Source organism: Poecilia mexicana, unplaced genomic scaffold (assembly GCF_051168715.1).
Source record: "Poecilia mexicana isolate PSO_F unplaced genomic scaffold, ASM5116871v1 scaffold_6, whole genome shotgun sequence".
NCBI lineage: Eukaryota > Metazoa > Chordata > Actinopteri > Cyprinodontiformes > Poeciliidae > Poecilia > Poecilia mexicana.
Genome location: NW_028263375.1, coordinates 31808805 through 31825986, shown reverse-complemented (window position 1 = coordinate 31825986; position 17182 = coordinate 31808805). Strand labels below are relative to the sequence as shown.

Below are 17182 nucleotides of genomic sequence, written 5' to 3'. Positions count from 1 at the left end.
TGGTATTTCTATTTCTAGTTTGATCTGATTGAAGTTCACACAGTGAGACAAAAAGGTCAGTGTGCCTTTTTATTCAGTTTATGTCGACGTCTGGTTTCATCTGTTCATAAAGTCTTAAACATTTGAAAGCGACGTATGTGTGGAAATATCAGTGAACTTCAAAACAACATCACATGCTGCCAAGGTGAAGCCAGGTCATGCTGGTTTTGCAAACACACACACACACATGCACACGCACACATGCACACGCACACACACACACACACACACACGCACACACACACACACACACGCATGCAACTTACAAGAGCTAAAAGACTGAACCCATCAGCTGCAAAGAGAACACAGTTATGTTCATTCCTTTTTCTTTTGTATGTTCACTAAGGTTTATTTGACAAAAGTCAGTAAAGTAACAAAGCCTGGTCTGGTGCTTCTGTTTTTGGTTGTTTTTAATGTCCTTTGTAATTGATTATTACATTAAAACTTAGGATTAACTAAACCAGGCAGCAAAATCTATAACTAAACTGATAAATTATAAAGGTGAAATAAACATGGTTGTATCTCGTTAATAGCTGCTTGCTACATAACGTCAGATTTTATCAGACGGGGTTTTAATGCAACTTTAATTTCATTTCATTTAACGACACAAAATAAAGTTGTCAGCTAACTAACAGTTATTGTCATCTGACGCATTCACATCATTCTTTTTTTTATTTCTCTCATCCTGAACAGATATGAGCTTAGTTCCATTAAAGTTTATTATTTTTCCAGTTCTGAAAACATGCTGTTTAAGCGCTTTTTGGTTGTATAAGACTATATGATGCTGAATATCATGGCACAAAGTAAAAATAAAAGCGTTTTAAGGTTTTGTAGATGAAAACACAGTCATGCTGTTCAGTTTTTATCACCTTGTGTGTTGAAACTTTGGGACTGAACGCCTCCTCTCCTTCTGCACTGGACGTACTGAGGCTCTTCATCCTTTCTGCTGCTTCCATCCTCCTCCTCTCCATGTCTTCCCTCATCTTTCTTCTTTCCTCCTGAATGGAATTCCAAAACACTCGATCACATCATGTTTGCAGCACCGTCTCATAAGAAACACAGCCAGCATTTTCCTCCCTGAAAGTTCCTCAGTGAAGTCGTCATTTCCAAAGTATTCTGACTGATATAAAAGCAGTTTATCACAAACAGTGATGAGGGAGTTGTGTTTACAAATCAATGTCTACTCAGAACCTTTCAGTTTCTTTAAACTTAACTTTAACAAACTAAAACTTTATTTTTCTTTTCAAAGGAAGTTTGAAAAGAAAACTTCCTTTTGGTTTTACTTTAAAAGCTGCTCCTTCTTACAGAAACACAACCTAAACTCAATTCACCCCGAAAGTTTCACAATTTGATTGTACTGATTTACTGAAAGATTGACTATCTTTGAACTGCCTTGTTGCTGAAATGTGTGACATTTTTTGGTTTGATCTCTACCAAAAGAACTCCGACTTTACTTGATATAGTCAGAGAGATGATGCATTTCCTCCACTTCTGTAAATATTTACATAAAGCCAAAGGATTGTAGTTTTTATTTCACTATTTCTGCTTTCACCTCCTCAGCAGCCATGTGCTGTTTCTCCTCCTCCTCCCTCTGGCGTTCCTCTTCCTCACGAGCTCGCCGTCTCTCCTCCCGTCTCCTCTTCAGCTCTTGCAGCTCCTGCTCGGCCTCAAACTGCCTGTGTCTGATTTGCTCCAGCTCCTGACTCTCCTTCTCCTGCAGGCTCTGGCGGATCCTCTCCAGTCTCTGCTCGGCCTCTAGAAAGGGCTTTGCCTCCTCTGACTCCACAGATTGTCTGCATACAATACAAATATCTTGGTTTAGGCTCTTGAGCACATATAGGACTTTATGACTGTTGTCATGGAAGTGTCAATCAGTAAATAATGACACTTTTAAAGCAAAGTTGCTCTAAAAGTTGTATTAAAAGTCTATTAAAAGTTCAAACTTTATTCACAGAATGACATTTCCATGACAACAGTGATATTCATAAAGTCTTCTTCTTGTTCATAACAGATGTTATGTCATGTTTATAATAGAGTCATATCAGACTTATGAACAGCCCTTTAAATAAAGTGTTACCAACAAATCTATTTTTTTCATGGCGAATAAATTAAAAGTGTTATGTTTGGACTATTTTTTCTCACACACACCACACACCTGCTGGATCTGCTCCTCTGGTTCATGACTGATGTCACTTCCTGGCCAGCTGTGCCACTCTTTTGGCTGTTATGTTCTGGCTTCTGACACAGGAAAACCTTGGACATGTAGGATACTTTAAGTTCTTTCTTTTTCGCTTCCTGTTGGTAAAATGTTAGAAAAAAAAAACAAACTATTTGAACATATCAGTCTTTTTTGTGTGTACCAGACATTAAAAATCTTGATCAAATATGTTTTCAAGTTTGTTTGTTTTTTGGCATTTAAAATTCAAAATGTTCTTTTTAGCAGCAATGTCTGATTTTCATTGGTTAATTTTAGTCAAGTTGTATTTATTACTACTTTTGTCTATTTCAAGTTATTTCAGTGACCATTGAAGGCTTTCCATTCTTTCATAGAGGCATGCCAACAATTTGCCCACATGTGTAAAACATTTGAGCTTGATCTTGTTTGTCAGAGAAATTGAAGGAGCTTTTTGCTGGTTGTCTTGTTTTTTATCTAACTATGACTTCAGAGTTTCTATGTTGAGCTGTGTTTCTGTTCAGGCTGAAGACACTAAAGCCCCTTTTGCACTGCACAGCTGGACCCGGTTTGGCCCGGCTGATGGGTTTTGCATTAGCACTTCCAGCCCAGTACCACCCCGCTCCCTGGAACCCCAAGAGCTGCGGTTACAATCGGGCTGGTGTTTTTTTCATGGTTTTATTTTTTTTATTGCTTAAAAGTAAACGATGAAACTACATGGTGGTGGGCCCACATGGATTTGCCCATGTAGGGCCCACATAGGCTGTGGCCCTACATGGGTAAACCCATGTGGGGCCACCGTGGAACCCGCGGGCAAACCCATATGGGACCCATATGTCTGCCCTCCTTTACCCCATATGGGGCCCACCTAGGCATGCTGGCAGGATTACTGACATTATCACACAAAAAAATAGAAACAGAAAAAAATGTCTTAGCAACTTCAGAAATCCTTGTGACTAATGAACCAAACACTTTAATGTTTAATACAAAACTCTTACCTCTATATTTGGCCTTTGAGTCTCTTGTTTTGTGGAAAGCAGCAGTTTGTTCTTCTTCATTCCCTCCTTCTCCTTCACTCTCCTGACCTCTTCCTCGTAATCGTTCCTCCACTCTGCCTCCATCCTGATGCTGTCAGCATCTTCCTGATCTTGTCTTTGAACTGGACTGAACAGCGTCAAAGCAGCGTGAGCAGCCTTTTTGGCTACATTGTTCTTCATAAAGACATTTTCTTCTTCTTCCTCTTCTTTTCCATCCTGACTGAGTTCCTGCAGTCGCTGTTGTCTTTGTTTTTCTCTGCGCTGAGTCCAGTCACTAAAACCCTCATCCTCCTCAAGAGAAGGGGAACTGCTGGGTTTCAGTTCACGATCATACCTAAAGTAACAAGAGACAGTCATATAAATATGGTTCAACTATTTGGGTGGCACACTTATCACCATGTACCTCTTAAAGGGGCAGTGTTATGTGTTTTTAAGACATATAGTGTCATTTTATAGCACAATCAAGTAACTATATTAACTAGAGTTGTTGTAAGAATGAGATATATATATATATATATATATATATATATATATATATATATATATATATATATATATATATATAAGATATCGTCCATTGAGGCTTTGTCCTTGATGTACAGTATTTATGGATCTTGGCTGTTTCATCCTGGACAGTGGCTCTCACACTCACTAGTCCTCTGCCTCCTTCCTTACGGCTTGTGTACAGTCTCAGGGTGCTGGATTTGGGGTGGAACCCTCCATGCATGGTGAGTATCTTCCGAGTCTTAACGTCCGTGGAAGAGATTCCATTGGCCAGCTAATTATTCCGGCAGGGTATCTGATTACTGGTAAGGCATAGCTGTTTATTGCTCAGCGAATGTCTCAGACAATGGGGAACAGAGGACGAGGTGCTGGGGGAACCATCATGGGAAGACAAGCCCCTATATGGGATGTACCACCGACAAATAACTGAAGTGGTTGATATCAGGAAATCCTACCAATGGCTGGAGAAAGCTGGACTCAAGGACAGCACAGAGGCCCTCATCCTGGCCGCCCAGGAACAGGCCCTAAACACCAGAGCAATAGAGGCTCAGATCTACCACACCAGACAAGACCCAAGGTGTAGGTTGTGCAAGGAGGCCTCTGAGACAGTCCAGCACATAACAGCAGGGTGCAAGATGCTGGCAGGGAAAGCGTACATGGAACGACATAACCAAGTGGCGGGCATAGTGTACAGGAACATCTGTGCCGAATATGGACTGGAAGCCCCGAGGTCAAAGTGGGGAACACCCCCAAAGGTGGTGGAGAATGACCGATCTAAGATCCTGTGGGACTTCCAGATCCAGACAGACAAGATGGTAATGGAGAACCAACCGGACATTGTGGTGGGGGATAAAGAACAGAGGAAAGCCGTTGTGGTGGATGTAGCAATACCAAGTGACCACAACATCAGGAAAAAGGAGCACGAGAAACTGGAGAAATACCAGGGCCTCAGAGAGGAACTGGAGAAGGCCTGGAAGGTGAAGACCACAGTGGTGCCTGTGGTCATCGGGGCCCTCGGGGCAGTCACCCCCAAACTGGAGCAGTGGCTCAAACAGATCCCAGGAACAACATCAGACATCTCAGTCCAGAAATGTGCAGTTCTAGGCACAGCCAAGATACTGCGCAGAACCCTCAAGCTCCCAGGCCTCTGGTAGAGGACCCGAGCTCAGAGGATGAAAGAGACCACCCGCGGAGGGTGAGAAGGGAATTTTTTTTTTTTTTAGATATGACGAAGTTTAACTGCGTAATTCAATGCCTTGAATTGAAATCTCTTTTAAAAAACTCCTGCTCTTTCTGAAACTCCTCCTTCATAGAAACACAGCAATTTAAAAACAACAACAACAACAACAACAACAAAAAATCTTGTTTTTTGGTAAACAGTTTTGGAGGTAGGATGACATGGTTTTTCGGCTGTATCAAAACTGGTTCATTTAGCAAAACTGTAATGAAAATACTTTTTTCGCATCACACTGGTCACATGATCAACAATGTTGTGGTTCACAAAGAAGATAACATGAAGTAGTTGGAGGATCATGCCATAATGTTTCTTAATGACTTGTTCGCGTGTAATTTCAACTGTGCTTCTTATTATACAACAATTATGAGATTGAGTTTTTTTCAACAACAGCAGACTAATGAGAAAGTTTTGCATATATTTGTTTATGACTCAGAATACTTGTAACACATTCAGAAACACTGTTAACAGGGAGGCTTTGAGTTATTAGCCAGACCTTTTTCTCAAAGTTTTTGTAAGAACTATTACTACATTCTTAATAGTAAATATGAACAAGCTCCCTGGAATACATCTAAATATTCATATATCTAAGAGTATTAGCTGATTTTAGTGCCAGAACATTGTATTGTTAAGTAATAGTTACTGGTCAGTGATTTTGCATTTTAGCAGTACACTGAAACAATGCACTCTAAAGGACATGGGTCCTTCTTCCACAAAAAGGCCACAGGGTTCAGCAAAATGGATGGATTCAGAGATTCTAGGAAGAGTTGGAAACTTTTTGAATAAAAAGTCAAACAAGTTAGCACTTTATGGTACTTCTGGCTTGAATGAGAGCTGTCCAAGAGCTACCAACCTGCAACTGTTACATGCAAGATGGTATGAAGTCTTAATCTGCCACCTTTAATCAGTTTAATCTGTTTCCTGGTGAAAATGTGTTCTGAGTCTCCGGGGGGTGACAGGAGAATTTTACTAACATTCCACAGATGATTAGATCGCTTGATCACCCAGTAGAACCCTAAAGTCTCTGCTTGATTCCTGATAAAGTAGCAAAACCATAATACCAGCAATTCTGTTTGAGTCACTAAAACTGCTTTGAGGTCTCTGAAGTGTTTCCTTTCTCTGGCTGCTCATTTAGCCAGTGGAGTAACTGTAAGCTGTCATTCCAGCAGATGCTTATTACACCAGAAATGATCACAGACTAATTATTGAATCACCACAAAAAGCAAATTACAAAATCTCCCATCTAACCACAAATTAAAAGGGAGCATTACATCACTGCTGCATCTATACAAGAGGTATGGAAATGACAGGCTTGCAGTGGCAGAGTTACCTAATGTTGAATCACCACAATTTCAGGCCAGCTGAGCCTGCCATGAGACAGAGGAGGTGTTGGAGGTGAAAGCAGTAATTTACAGGCCTTAAATTTCAGGTCTCCTGAGACACCACAGGCTGTGGCATGGTGATGCTTTTTCTCTTGAGACATTCTTTGCATGCTATGTAATGAGAAAGCAGCTGCATGTCGCTCTTCAGATCATTATCACGGTGCTGGGGAGAGAGACGGTTTGCTGCTTCTCTCAATGAAAGCACTTGTTCTTAAGTTATCAGTAAAAGAAGGTAAAACAGCTAAGACTTTTTGACATTAGATGGTTCCACAGATGTCCGGTAGGACACTGTCTCATTCTTTCTGTTTGTTGTGGATTTCAAGGTGCTAAATATGGAATTAAATTGTCTTTTAAGTCATATTTGAAATATATACACCACTTTTATCACTTTTATAACAACGGAGGGTAATATAGTTATTTGATTATGCTATAAAATGCCACTGTGTGACTGCAAAATACTTTTAAAAAAGAGGAAAACTATTGAGTGTACACATGTATATACATATCTTGTTCTTATAAGTCCTGTTTGGTTTTCAGTGAAACTCTTAACATTTTTGTTGCAATCCAGCAGCCTGTTTGTGTGCTGCAGTTTTCTGCAGTTCATTAAATTTTTCACCTGGATGTATTCTGACTAAGTCAGGTTGCTATGACAATATAAAGAGACAGATTAAATGTCCTTGTTAGCAATGCAGTTCCAAAAAGTTTGAATTTCCAGATTCTATTGAGGATTTTTTCTGCCATAATCCAAGAGCAGGGATTTTCAGTCTGAAAGCAGGATTTCAGAAAAATTCCTCAATGAGGCTGAGTCCGCCAAACCCCCGAATAAATATGAATAAATATTTATTACAATGATTCAGTGGTTTTACAGTTTACAGAAAATCGTCTCAGTTTATGCATGTTATACATAACAAACAAAGCTGCGAAGTTAAACATTTAAGGAATAATGTATTAATGAAAGTTACCCAGAGAGGTCTGGATCTGTTCCTCGCAACACACCCAAGGGAAAATATTTGAAAAACTACATAAAAAAGGAAAACTCAGCCAGGAGACATCCTAATCAATATCCAATATTGATTAAATCTAATCTGACTGTTTCAGATAGGGAGAAGTAACAGCTTCCTTTCAGCAGAGCTCCTCCTGGAGTCTCTAATGCAGGGACCATGCAAAGAGGCAGTGGCTCATCAGAATATAGAAAATAAAATATTATATTTCAAATTTAACCTTAATTGAAACATTGACATTCTCTAGGCAAATTGTAAATACAAAACATCATCAAAATGTTGAAATTGTGCAAAAACAAAATGTATAAAACAGTGAAGTGGATAAAAACTGATTCAGTTCAGTGAGCATCAGCATTCCCTTCACTTATCTCAGTTTGCATTACAATAACAGGTGCAAACTGAGAAGAAACTCATTTTTGACAGTATGTTGAATGACATATTTTACACTAAGTTTTGAGAGAGGGCAGGAGTAAAGGCTACTTCATGACTTCTAGAATTATGTTTCAAGGGCTTTATTATATAGGCCCCATCTAACTTTGTTACTGTGACGTCAGTTTGATTTGATTGATATAACCATTTGTTTGCTAGAGAAGTCTGCAGTCTGATTAATAATCTATCAAAGTGGAAGTTGGAAGTCAAACTTGGCCGTCTCTTATAACATGAATCAAATGCAGTATGAAGAAGACAGCCGGTTTTGTTATGTGTGCTCACGTGTTCCTCTCCTCTGGTGCCTCGCTCTCTGGTGACGAGTCTTCCGGTGTTGAGCCGCTGTTCCGTCGGCGTAAAGACTCTCGAGCCTTTCGGCGACGTTCCCGCTCCACTTCTTCAGCATCCTCAATGCTCCTCTGAGCGGTGAGTCTGGAGAGAAGAAGAACTACTGACGTTCCAGACATCAAAACGTCCTAGTGGCTTTATGTGAAAATGCTACGTCTGCGTTCAAACATGCCAAAAGGAGACTTCACACGACTTCATTTTCATATATCAGTACAAAAAGGGCATTCACTAATGTAAGTGTTTCAATACTTTTAATAAAATATGCAAAAAGACTGCTGGGAAACGTACTAAATGTAAGTTTATATCCACAGTATTCGTTGTGCTGTAAATTCCACAATCATTTCACATTGCTTCACCTGTACACATATCACTTTGTATGTTGCTTTTACCCTCAATAATGTAATGTTATGGATTCTGGCTTTTCCTCTATCTCTTTTGTCCTCTTTTATCTGCTTACACTCACACGCTGCAGCTTACATAACCATGTTTATGTATGACTGCCCCCATAACTGATTAGACTACCCTTTAGAAAGGATACAGATTGCAAAGAATAAAAGCTAAACTCACGCTACAATCTTTGCCTCACTTGGTTACATCTCTAAGGTGAGCTAAGTGTGGCCCAGGGCTGGACGGTGAATGTAACGCTCTCTATTAAGGTGTGCCGATCGATCGGCCACCGATCATAATCGGCTGATTTCCGTGAATAAGTGTATGATCGGTGATCGCCGATCATGGTCTCTTGTTACCGATCACACTTATCTCACTTCGCAGCCTGCGTGTGCAGCTTATCTCCTTTTACCTTCACACTGCACAAACGCGTAGCAACAAATCCTGTCGTGTGGAACTATAACGCTCTGAGTGAATCGGGACATTTGCGTGTTGCGGCGGAAAATTACTTCGGGAGTGAATCACGTCAAAATGCATCAACAAAACGAATATAATATGACATTTAAAAAACAAGCACTTGATGGAGTTCGGCTACATCGAGGCTTAATGCAGGTACAAAAGGACATCCGGAACGGCAGGTAAAGCAGCGCTCAACTACCAACACTCACCCGGATTAGCATCACGGTCAGAAAGCTAAACAAATAAACCGAAAAATAATTTAAGTCTTCGAGCTGTGGCCGCGGTTCTCGTTGTTGAACCGCCGCTACGCGCTACTGGTAGTAATATTTCACCTACGGAGAGCCGTTTCTGCTCCACCTGCAGTGAACTCTCACACCGAACCTCTGCTTAAAGCTGCAGCACGTAACTTAAAAAAAGAAAATATTTTAGATATGGATTAAAACTTTCGTCGTCCTAACATAAGACAGATAATCTCTGAAAAAATAATCGATCTCCTCTGCCTCCTCCTGTGTTCTGCAGAATTACTCCGCTCGGTCAGAAACAGCCAATCAGAACCAGCCTTAATCAGCTAGCCAAGCTATCAGGAAGGATTGTTTATTTTGATGCAACCCGCATTTGACTTTGAATGAATGTCTCCTTTATTACTTGACATTATTTGATATAGATTTATTTGACTAATAATTTGTGGCACTGAGAGCCTTACTATTAAATATTATTTTACTGATTGCAGGTTTTTCAGTTGTCCTTTTGACTGAATAGCTGCTGTATTGTGCCTGCAAGTATTTTGCATGTTTATGTCTAAATTAGGTGAATTTAATTAAGATAATTATAAATTTTGCCAGATCACTTAGTATCATTTCTACCTAAAGGGAAAAATGAACAGTCAATTCAGGCGATCGGCAAAGATCGGTGATCAGCAGAAATCGGCCTCAGGGGTGATCGGTATCGGAATCGGCAGCAAAAAACCTGATCAGAGCATCCTTTTTAATGACATGTATGGCTTCCAATATTTGATAATTTTTCGGCATTGAAGACTGTTTTTATATATAACCAGATCTCATTATTTCTCAAGGTAATTTACACTGAAGGGTTCTGGTCAGGTCATGAAACTGATTAACGAACCTGGATGGTGCACAGAGACAAAGATGAATGAACTCCAACAATAACATGTAATAAGGATAGGGTTTTACTGCTGTATTGATTAAAATATCAATGGATTCTTAAAATTAAATAATATTGAGCATCTTTTCAGTCCTTCCAGGATGTCACGATTGTCTTGTGATTTTTCGCAATAAAAATCAAAGTGATTGTGGTACTAATTTGGAAATCATTTAGATCATATGGTGATTCTATGTTGATGCTACAGATACAGTATTGATTTCATAAAGTCAATCTCTTGATCTCTATCTTGAGTTGTTTTTGTACAGCAAACATGATTTCCCATCATAGGCTGTAATGACAACATGAAACTTTAAATTTTTGAAAACAAGTCTTTGAGTTTCAGTTTGTTTTTGGGTTTTTGCCAGTTTTAAATTGCTATGAATCAAACTCACAACCTCCAGCCGGATGTAATAGATCAAAACTACATCAGCTCAGACTGATTTCATGAAGAAAGCGTTCATTAGTGCAAGTTTAGATTTTTTTTTTAATTGAGAATTATAGAATTATAGAATTATTAGAATTATTTTTATTTCACTATGCTCTCACCTTGCATATTCTCTCATAGTTATGGCTGAGGTATTTTGTCATGCTTGGCAGCATCCGAAACCTACTAAATTTAAATGATAAATCTCTAAAATGGCAATTTCAATCAAAGATGTTAAAGGTATTTTAACTTTCTTCAGCTGCCTTTTTTTCCCCACAAAATTATTCTTTGTTTCTCTTTCTTGTACCATGTAATTATTGCATAGAGATGGAGATTTTAACCTTGTTTTCCAAAACGGGGCTTAGCATACAGAGCTCATATGTGCTGATGTTGCCATTGCAGTGACTTTAAACAAACTTCTTTGGCTTTTCTGTATTCTTCCTTTGTAAACCAAAACCAGGAGCAAGAACGGACACGCACTAAGCGTTTCCTCAAATAATGGTTGATAAAGTTCCCATGAGCCAAGCCATGGACGTCAGTACAGTCCACACCAGATTAGGAGCAGTGATTTATCTGGAAGGACACATCCAGCTTTTAAGAGCAGAATTCAGTTAACGATTAAAATTAATTTATACGAATTATGAGGTAAGATCAGGAAGTGACCGTCTGTTTGAGTTTATTTGAAGCTGCGTTCCTCAGTTTGAGGTGGCAGAAAGTCACAACATACTTGAGGATGAAGTCAAATATGTAAATGCCTCACACTGCAGGTCAGAGGTTGATGTCTTCATTTGCTTTCTATGGTTTATTTTTTGGTACTTTCATTAAATACTAAGAAAGTTACACTGAAATAAGAAAATAGTTTAACCAACTTAATTTAATTGCTTCAATTGGTAACAAGAAATCCAATTAAGTTTATCCAATTTAATTTATTATTAAGTGTTACTGAAATAATTTAGTTTACTTCAAATGAAGAAGTAAACTAATAAAGTAATTTTTTTAAAGGTTTTTTTGGCTCTAGTGGCCTATATTTAAGAGGACTTAGACAGGAAAGTGAGTAATAAAAGATGGGGAAGACATTCGGCAAAGGTCATCAGGCTAGGAATCGAACCTGTGACAGCCATGTCAAGTACTAACACCTGCTTATGTGAGTTGTGCTCTAGTCCTGTGCCACAGTAGGTACAAGATCCCTGGTGAAGCTTGAGTTATGACATCAGATGTCAGGATACGAATGCAGCATTGAAACTTAATTGTTTCAAGTCAAAGCAAAGGTCCTTTAAGTTGAGGGGGGAGGTTGAGCAGTCACTTTGGTGCGTTTCTCAGGTCAGAACTGAAATGCTCAAAACTTGTTCAGTGCTCGTTCCATCTTCAAATCATTGTGTCATTTGTGCACGACAAATGTCTTCTCATCTTTCTGAACACACTGCGAATGCTTTTGGACATCATGCAAGTGAATATGTCCAATTCTCTGCTTTTGCCTTTTCAGTTGCTCATGTCATGTTGATCATCATCCTGTGTTCTGGTCAGAGACGAGCCAAGGCTGGCAGCAGTTTGTTCAACATTGTCTTCCTTCTTACTTGTTTATTTGCCATCATTTTTATTGCTTATTGTCTCTTGGTGTTCCTTCCTCAACATACTTTTCACATCTGGCCACCAGCCTTCTTATTACTCCCCCAGCAGGTGACTCTATTGTTCATGTTTATTCGGACAGTAAGGAAACAAAGACAAGACAGCAGTCTGACAGTTCTTCAGAGCCTCGCTGTGTCGTCGGAGCAAAATTGGTTACTTGGCAGATTTGTTTCATAACACATCCATACACACATGATGGATAAGAACTGCCAGCAGCCATATAAAGCCTTTTGCTCTGTCTGCACATGTTGAAGAGCAACAGAAGAGGAAGAGGGATCACAGTCAGGAGGGAAGAGGTTGAGGGTATTATACCTCAGCTGCTCTTTTGTAATGTCTCACGCTGTCATCAGGTGGATGAATGGATTGAATGATACAATAATAACAAGGTTTAGCATTCAGCCTGAAAGCCCTCCAGCCTCTGTGGTGCAGACGGGCATGGTGGGAACATGTTACAGATGAAGTCACTGTGCTGCAGGAACAAGTCAGAACAGAGAGACGCAATGAGTCACTGTAGCTCCAGAACATAAATCAACAGGTGGGTTCAGAAGCCACGACAAGTCAGACTCCCACTTGTCTTTATTCTATTGATCACCTGGGCGAAATTACTGAAACTGAATTATGTTCAATTTTATGTTATACTCAGACAAACAATATGAGGAGACCATGAGGCAGGACAGCAAAAGCAGACTTTGAGGTATCTTGGCACAACACAGAGTTATTTGATTTCATCTATGAGAAAAAAAATGATTGGATTTCATAACTATCGATGCGTTGGAGCAGAAACAAACGAGCATTTTTGTTTTTTTTGTTTTTTTTGAGAGGAAAAACTTGACCTTGCAGTTCATGAACTAAACATGTTCAAAGGTTTTTTTTTAAATACAATTATTGAGGTATAATTCAATATTTCAAACCCAACCTGGGATACATAGCCCAAACAACTAACTACTTTGTTACAATATTAGCTACATCAAAATGTAGCTAATGTTGCTACATTTTGATGCTGACTCTAGTAGCTGATTGGACACAGTTGACCAATTTTTGACATTTAGGAGGAAGATGAGAAGATTCCACCTAATTTATGACATTTTCTTATTCGTTAGGAATAAGAGAAACTTTGAGGTTAAAGATTTTGCATTATTTTTGAGTGGAAAAAAAGTGAGCCACTTGGAAAAAGATCAATTGAGAAGACCACTGTGGTGAGGAGAAAACAAGCTGTCAGCTGCACAACCAAAGAATTCTTCATTGATTTACTTTTCCTAGCAAGTAGCTAGGTAGGCCAGAAAAGAACTGTTATATCACAGCTACCTACTGCTGACTGATAGTCCTCTATCCTTTTAACTTTGTGTTTACAAATGGGGTCCAACCGACCCCACACCCGTATCACTTGTATTATTTGCCTCAGTCCTCATACGTTTGCCTCTGTCCTTGTACGCACAAGGGTTAATGAAGACAAAATGTGGAGAGTTGAGGGAGGCCCATGCTCTCGTCACTCATCAGTCCACCTCCCCCAAACACATTCCAGAATGTCTTATCTCTTTGGACACACTGAGGCAACCCACACATGAGTCAGGGATTCAGTCTTAGAGGTCACAGATCTACCCCTGTCTGTGCTGCAGGCTGAGCCAGCCTGACAAAGAGCTGATTAAAAGCAGATCAGGTCTGCTTGCGTTCCTGCCATGACCCCTTCCCATAACAGCAAGCCCTTCAGTCGCACAATAAAAAACCTGCAAAGAATCTGAGACCAAATAAAGTCTTTCCAAAAAAACAGCAGCAATAGTTCAAAATGAAGATCGTGCTCTAAATACCTCCAATGTCCCCCTAATAAATATTTAAGAGATCAGAGATGATTACTTATTTCATACCAACAGATGTTCAAAACTATTGGGACATGCCTTTAAGAATGTCTTTTTTTATGAGTAAGGTTCAGGTATTATTGTTTATTCTCAGTTATTCAACTGCACATAAAAAATTCACCCAATTTTTTACTGCATTAAAAAAAAAAAGTTCACAGATTTGAGTTATATTTCTTTCTTTTTATTTTTGACAACTAATCTTCACACCTTTGGTTGAAATACATTCAATGAGGGACTTTTTGAACAAGTCTCTGACATCTGTCTAATATTTGAATGATTTCTTTAATGTGCAGCATGGTTTAGTATTTTCCTCAACTACCTTTTTTACACGATGAAGTTAATGTTGGTTTCTTTGATGGGGAGCTGGCCAGATTCTGCCGCAGCAGTAGATCACCAAACCCAACAATAAGACTTCTTTGAATTCCTTCTTTGACTCATAAGCTGTTACAGTCTTCCACACTAAATGTCGGATGTTCTAATGAAATGGTTTTCTATTCATGTGCACCTAAAATGACACACCAGTGTGTACTTCCAGTTATTTAAAATGGCAATAAATGTGGGAATGTCCAAATGTAATCCTTTCCAGAAATTGCTTTGGTATTGGCCTTCGTGTCACAGAAACCAAGAAATGGGTATATTTGGGTATATAATTATACTACTGGTGAAAAATTATGATATCTATCCATGTGTCCAAATTTGATAGAAAACAAATAGGATTTTTCACATTTTTTTACATCCTTCAAATTTGTACCAAATATTAGAAAGAAAGTTTTCAGTATAGAAGACTTTGGTTTATAATTATAAACCAAAGAAACAATAAACATTATAGAGAAAGCACTACATGAAGTTTTTCAGAAGCAGGTCAAACATGCCCAAACAACCTGAACTCCCTAAGAGAAGAAAACATGACGAACAGTGCTGAAAAACAAGCCGAGCAGTAAATTCTCTGATACACCAGTGGGCTTGGAGTCACTCCCTGCATTTGGTGTGATGTCGTGGTTTCTGTCTGCACCTCCGAACAGAAGAGCCCATCTTCTGAGTAAATGATAAATCATGATGAGAGATCCAAAAACTGCCAGCTGTTATCTTGAAGCCCTGTGACTTTCTTCCAGTGACTCACCAATTACAAAACCTCAACAGAGACAGAGGCAAGAATCAAACCGTCAGCATTCATTCTGATTCAGAGGACAATCTGGAGTAACTTTATGAGGACAGCAATTCACACATAAAACCATTTTAATGATGTCAGGTGACAAAACGTTTTGCTGACCTATCTGAACGTTCATAAATACATTTTGGAAAATAGAATCATTGGGATATTATCATTTATTTAAAAAAACAGGCTTACTGTGTTTATGTAAGCTAAACATAAACTCAGTAACGAGTTTATGTTTAGCTCATTACTGAGCTAAACATAGCTCATGGAAATATAAATTGAAATTTATGCTTTATTTATGGAACAAATCATGTTACATGAAATAAATAATGAATATCCATTCAAATGAATAATACGATTCATTATTAATAATGTAATCCTACTACTACTACAACTAATAATAATAATAATCATAATAATAACAATATATCCAGTAAATAATAGGGAATAAATAATGTTTATGAAAATAAAGCAATGTTTTTGTAACTCTAATAAGGTTGTTACCAAATCGATTATATATGATAACAACCAGAGCAAGTGTTTCTGTAATAAAAGTGTAAATTAGCAGCAATTCCTAAGAAACAGACTAAGATTTAATGATCACCAGGACTCTGGCTTATTTTCACCTAATGCAGAGCTAATTGTCATCATGACAATCTGAATGTTCATAAATACATTTTGGAATTTAGCTGTTACATGACAGCTAGTGTATGGCTACTGCTTGGGAGGGAGAGCATGGGGTGTCATAAATAACAGCAACCAGATGCAGATGATGCAGGCAGTAAATCTAACTCTGGCTCTGTGGTCCCAGACCCCTTGGTCCTCGGGGCTCTCGCTGTCCTGCCTGTTTTAGATGTTTCCCCACTACAACACAGATGATTTAAATGACTTCAATACCTCCTCAGCATGCCTTCAATTGCGGCAGAGGTCTGTTAATCACCCATTCATTTAAGCCAGGTGTGCAGCAACAGGGAAACACCTAAGACATGCAGAACCAGGGTTAGGGACAGCTGCTGTAGCTAACAGTAAATTAGCAACGTTCACCACGACACGGTAAAGAAAGTGACGTGACATAAATTAAGTTGGCTGCCAGTGACAGAGGTTTGGTTTGCGTGCAAGGATCTCCACAAACAGTGATCAGAGTGTTACAAAGTATGTAGTTTGTGGGCATTCAGAACAAGACAGCTAAAAGAAGTCAAACCTATAAAATGTGAACATGGGGCCAATAAATATGCTAGTGTTGAGGTGAACATGCATTCCTGTACAATCAGGAAGACTGCACAATTTCAATTTTCATGTGCAAAGAGGAAAGTTTTGCTTAACTTAAACTCATGAAGGTCAAACTAAAGTTTTGCACGAAAAATATAAACAAAGTCCAGGACTCATGGAATGATGTTCTTCGGATAAATGAGTCATTTCATACATTTGAAGAGCAAAATACTCATCAGAAGTCCTGGTATTGAGGCAACGTAATCCGTCACAAGAGCAGTCATCATTGCTTGTTGTCACACTGATGACGAATGGAATGGATGTTGCTGATTAACAACACCTCCATAGCAGGAGTGTTTAAATTTTCATATACCACCTGATTCAGATGGCCTGGAACTCCTTTCATCAGGTAGAACTTTCCATGAGTCAAATTCATCTCATTCTGGCTCAAAACAACATGTTGGTACATTGACATGAGATTTTATGACAGCAATCTGACTGGTTCCAAATGATTAACATGTAACTATGCCTTTCAGCACATCACAAGTATGCACAGGCTAAACACACATCAGCAGTGGGAGAATGTGGCTTTAAACAAGCACGTGAGAAAGAAATCCAAACTATATGTTTGTTGTTTTGTTGTAATATCTGAGCCAAAAGCTTTCCTTCAGAGACCTGGCTGACCACATCGTGGTCTCTTCTCTGTCCTCTGCTGTCTATCCTACTGGATCTGGTTGTAAACAGGATCTCTCGCCATCAAAAG

At 38.9% G+C, this 17182-nt stretch overlaps 1 protein-coding gene across 1 annotated transcript in view; it reads right to left on the bottom strand.

Annotated features, from left to right (window-relative positions):
• The window catches only part of lsp1a (lymphocyte specific protein 1 a), a 31555-nt gene that overhangs the window by 12984 nt on the left and 1389 nt on the right, over positions 1-17182 (bottom strand). The window contains exons 2-6 of the mRNA XM_015000014.2: positions 8082-8228; positions 3211-3583; positions 2195-2334; positions 1592-1832; positions 909-1037 (exon numbers count right to left, since the gene is read on the bottom strand). Of these exons, the coding sequence (XP_014855500.2) occupies positions 909-1037; positions 1592-1832; positions 2195-2334; positions 3211-3583; positions 8082-8228 (1030 nt within the window). The remainder of the gene's footprint in view (positions 1-908; positions 1038-1591; positions 1833-2194; positions 2335-3210; positions 3584-8081; positions 8229-17182) is intronic.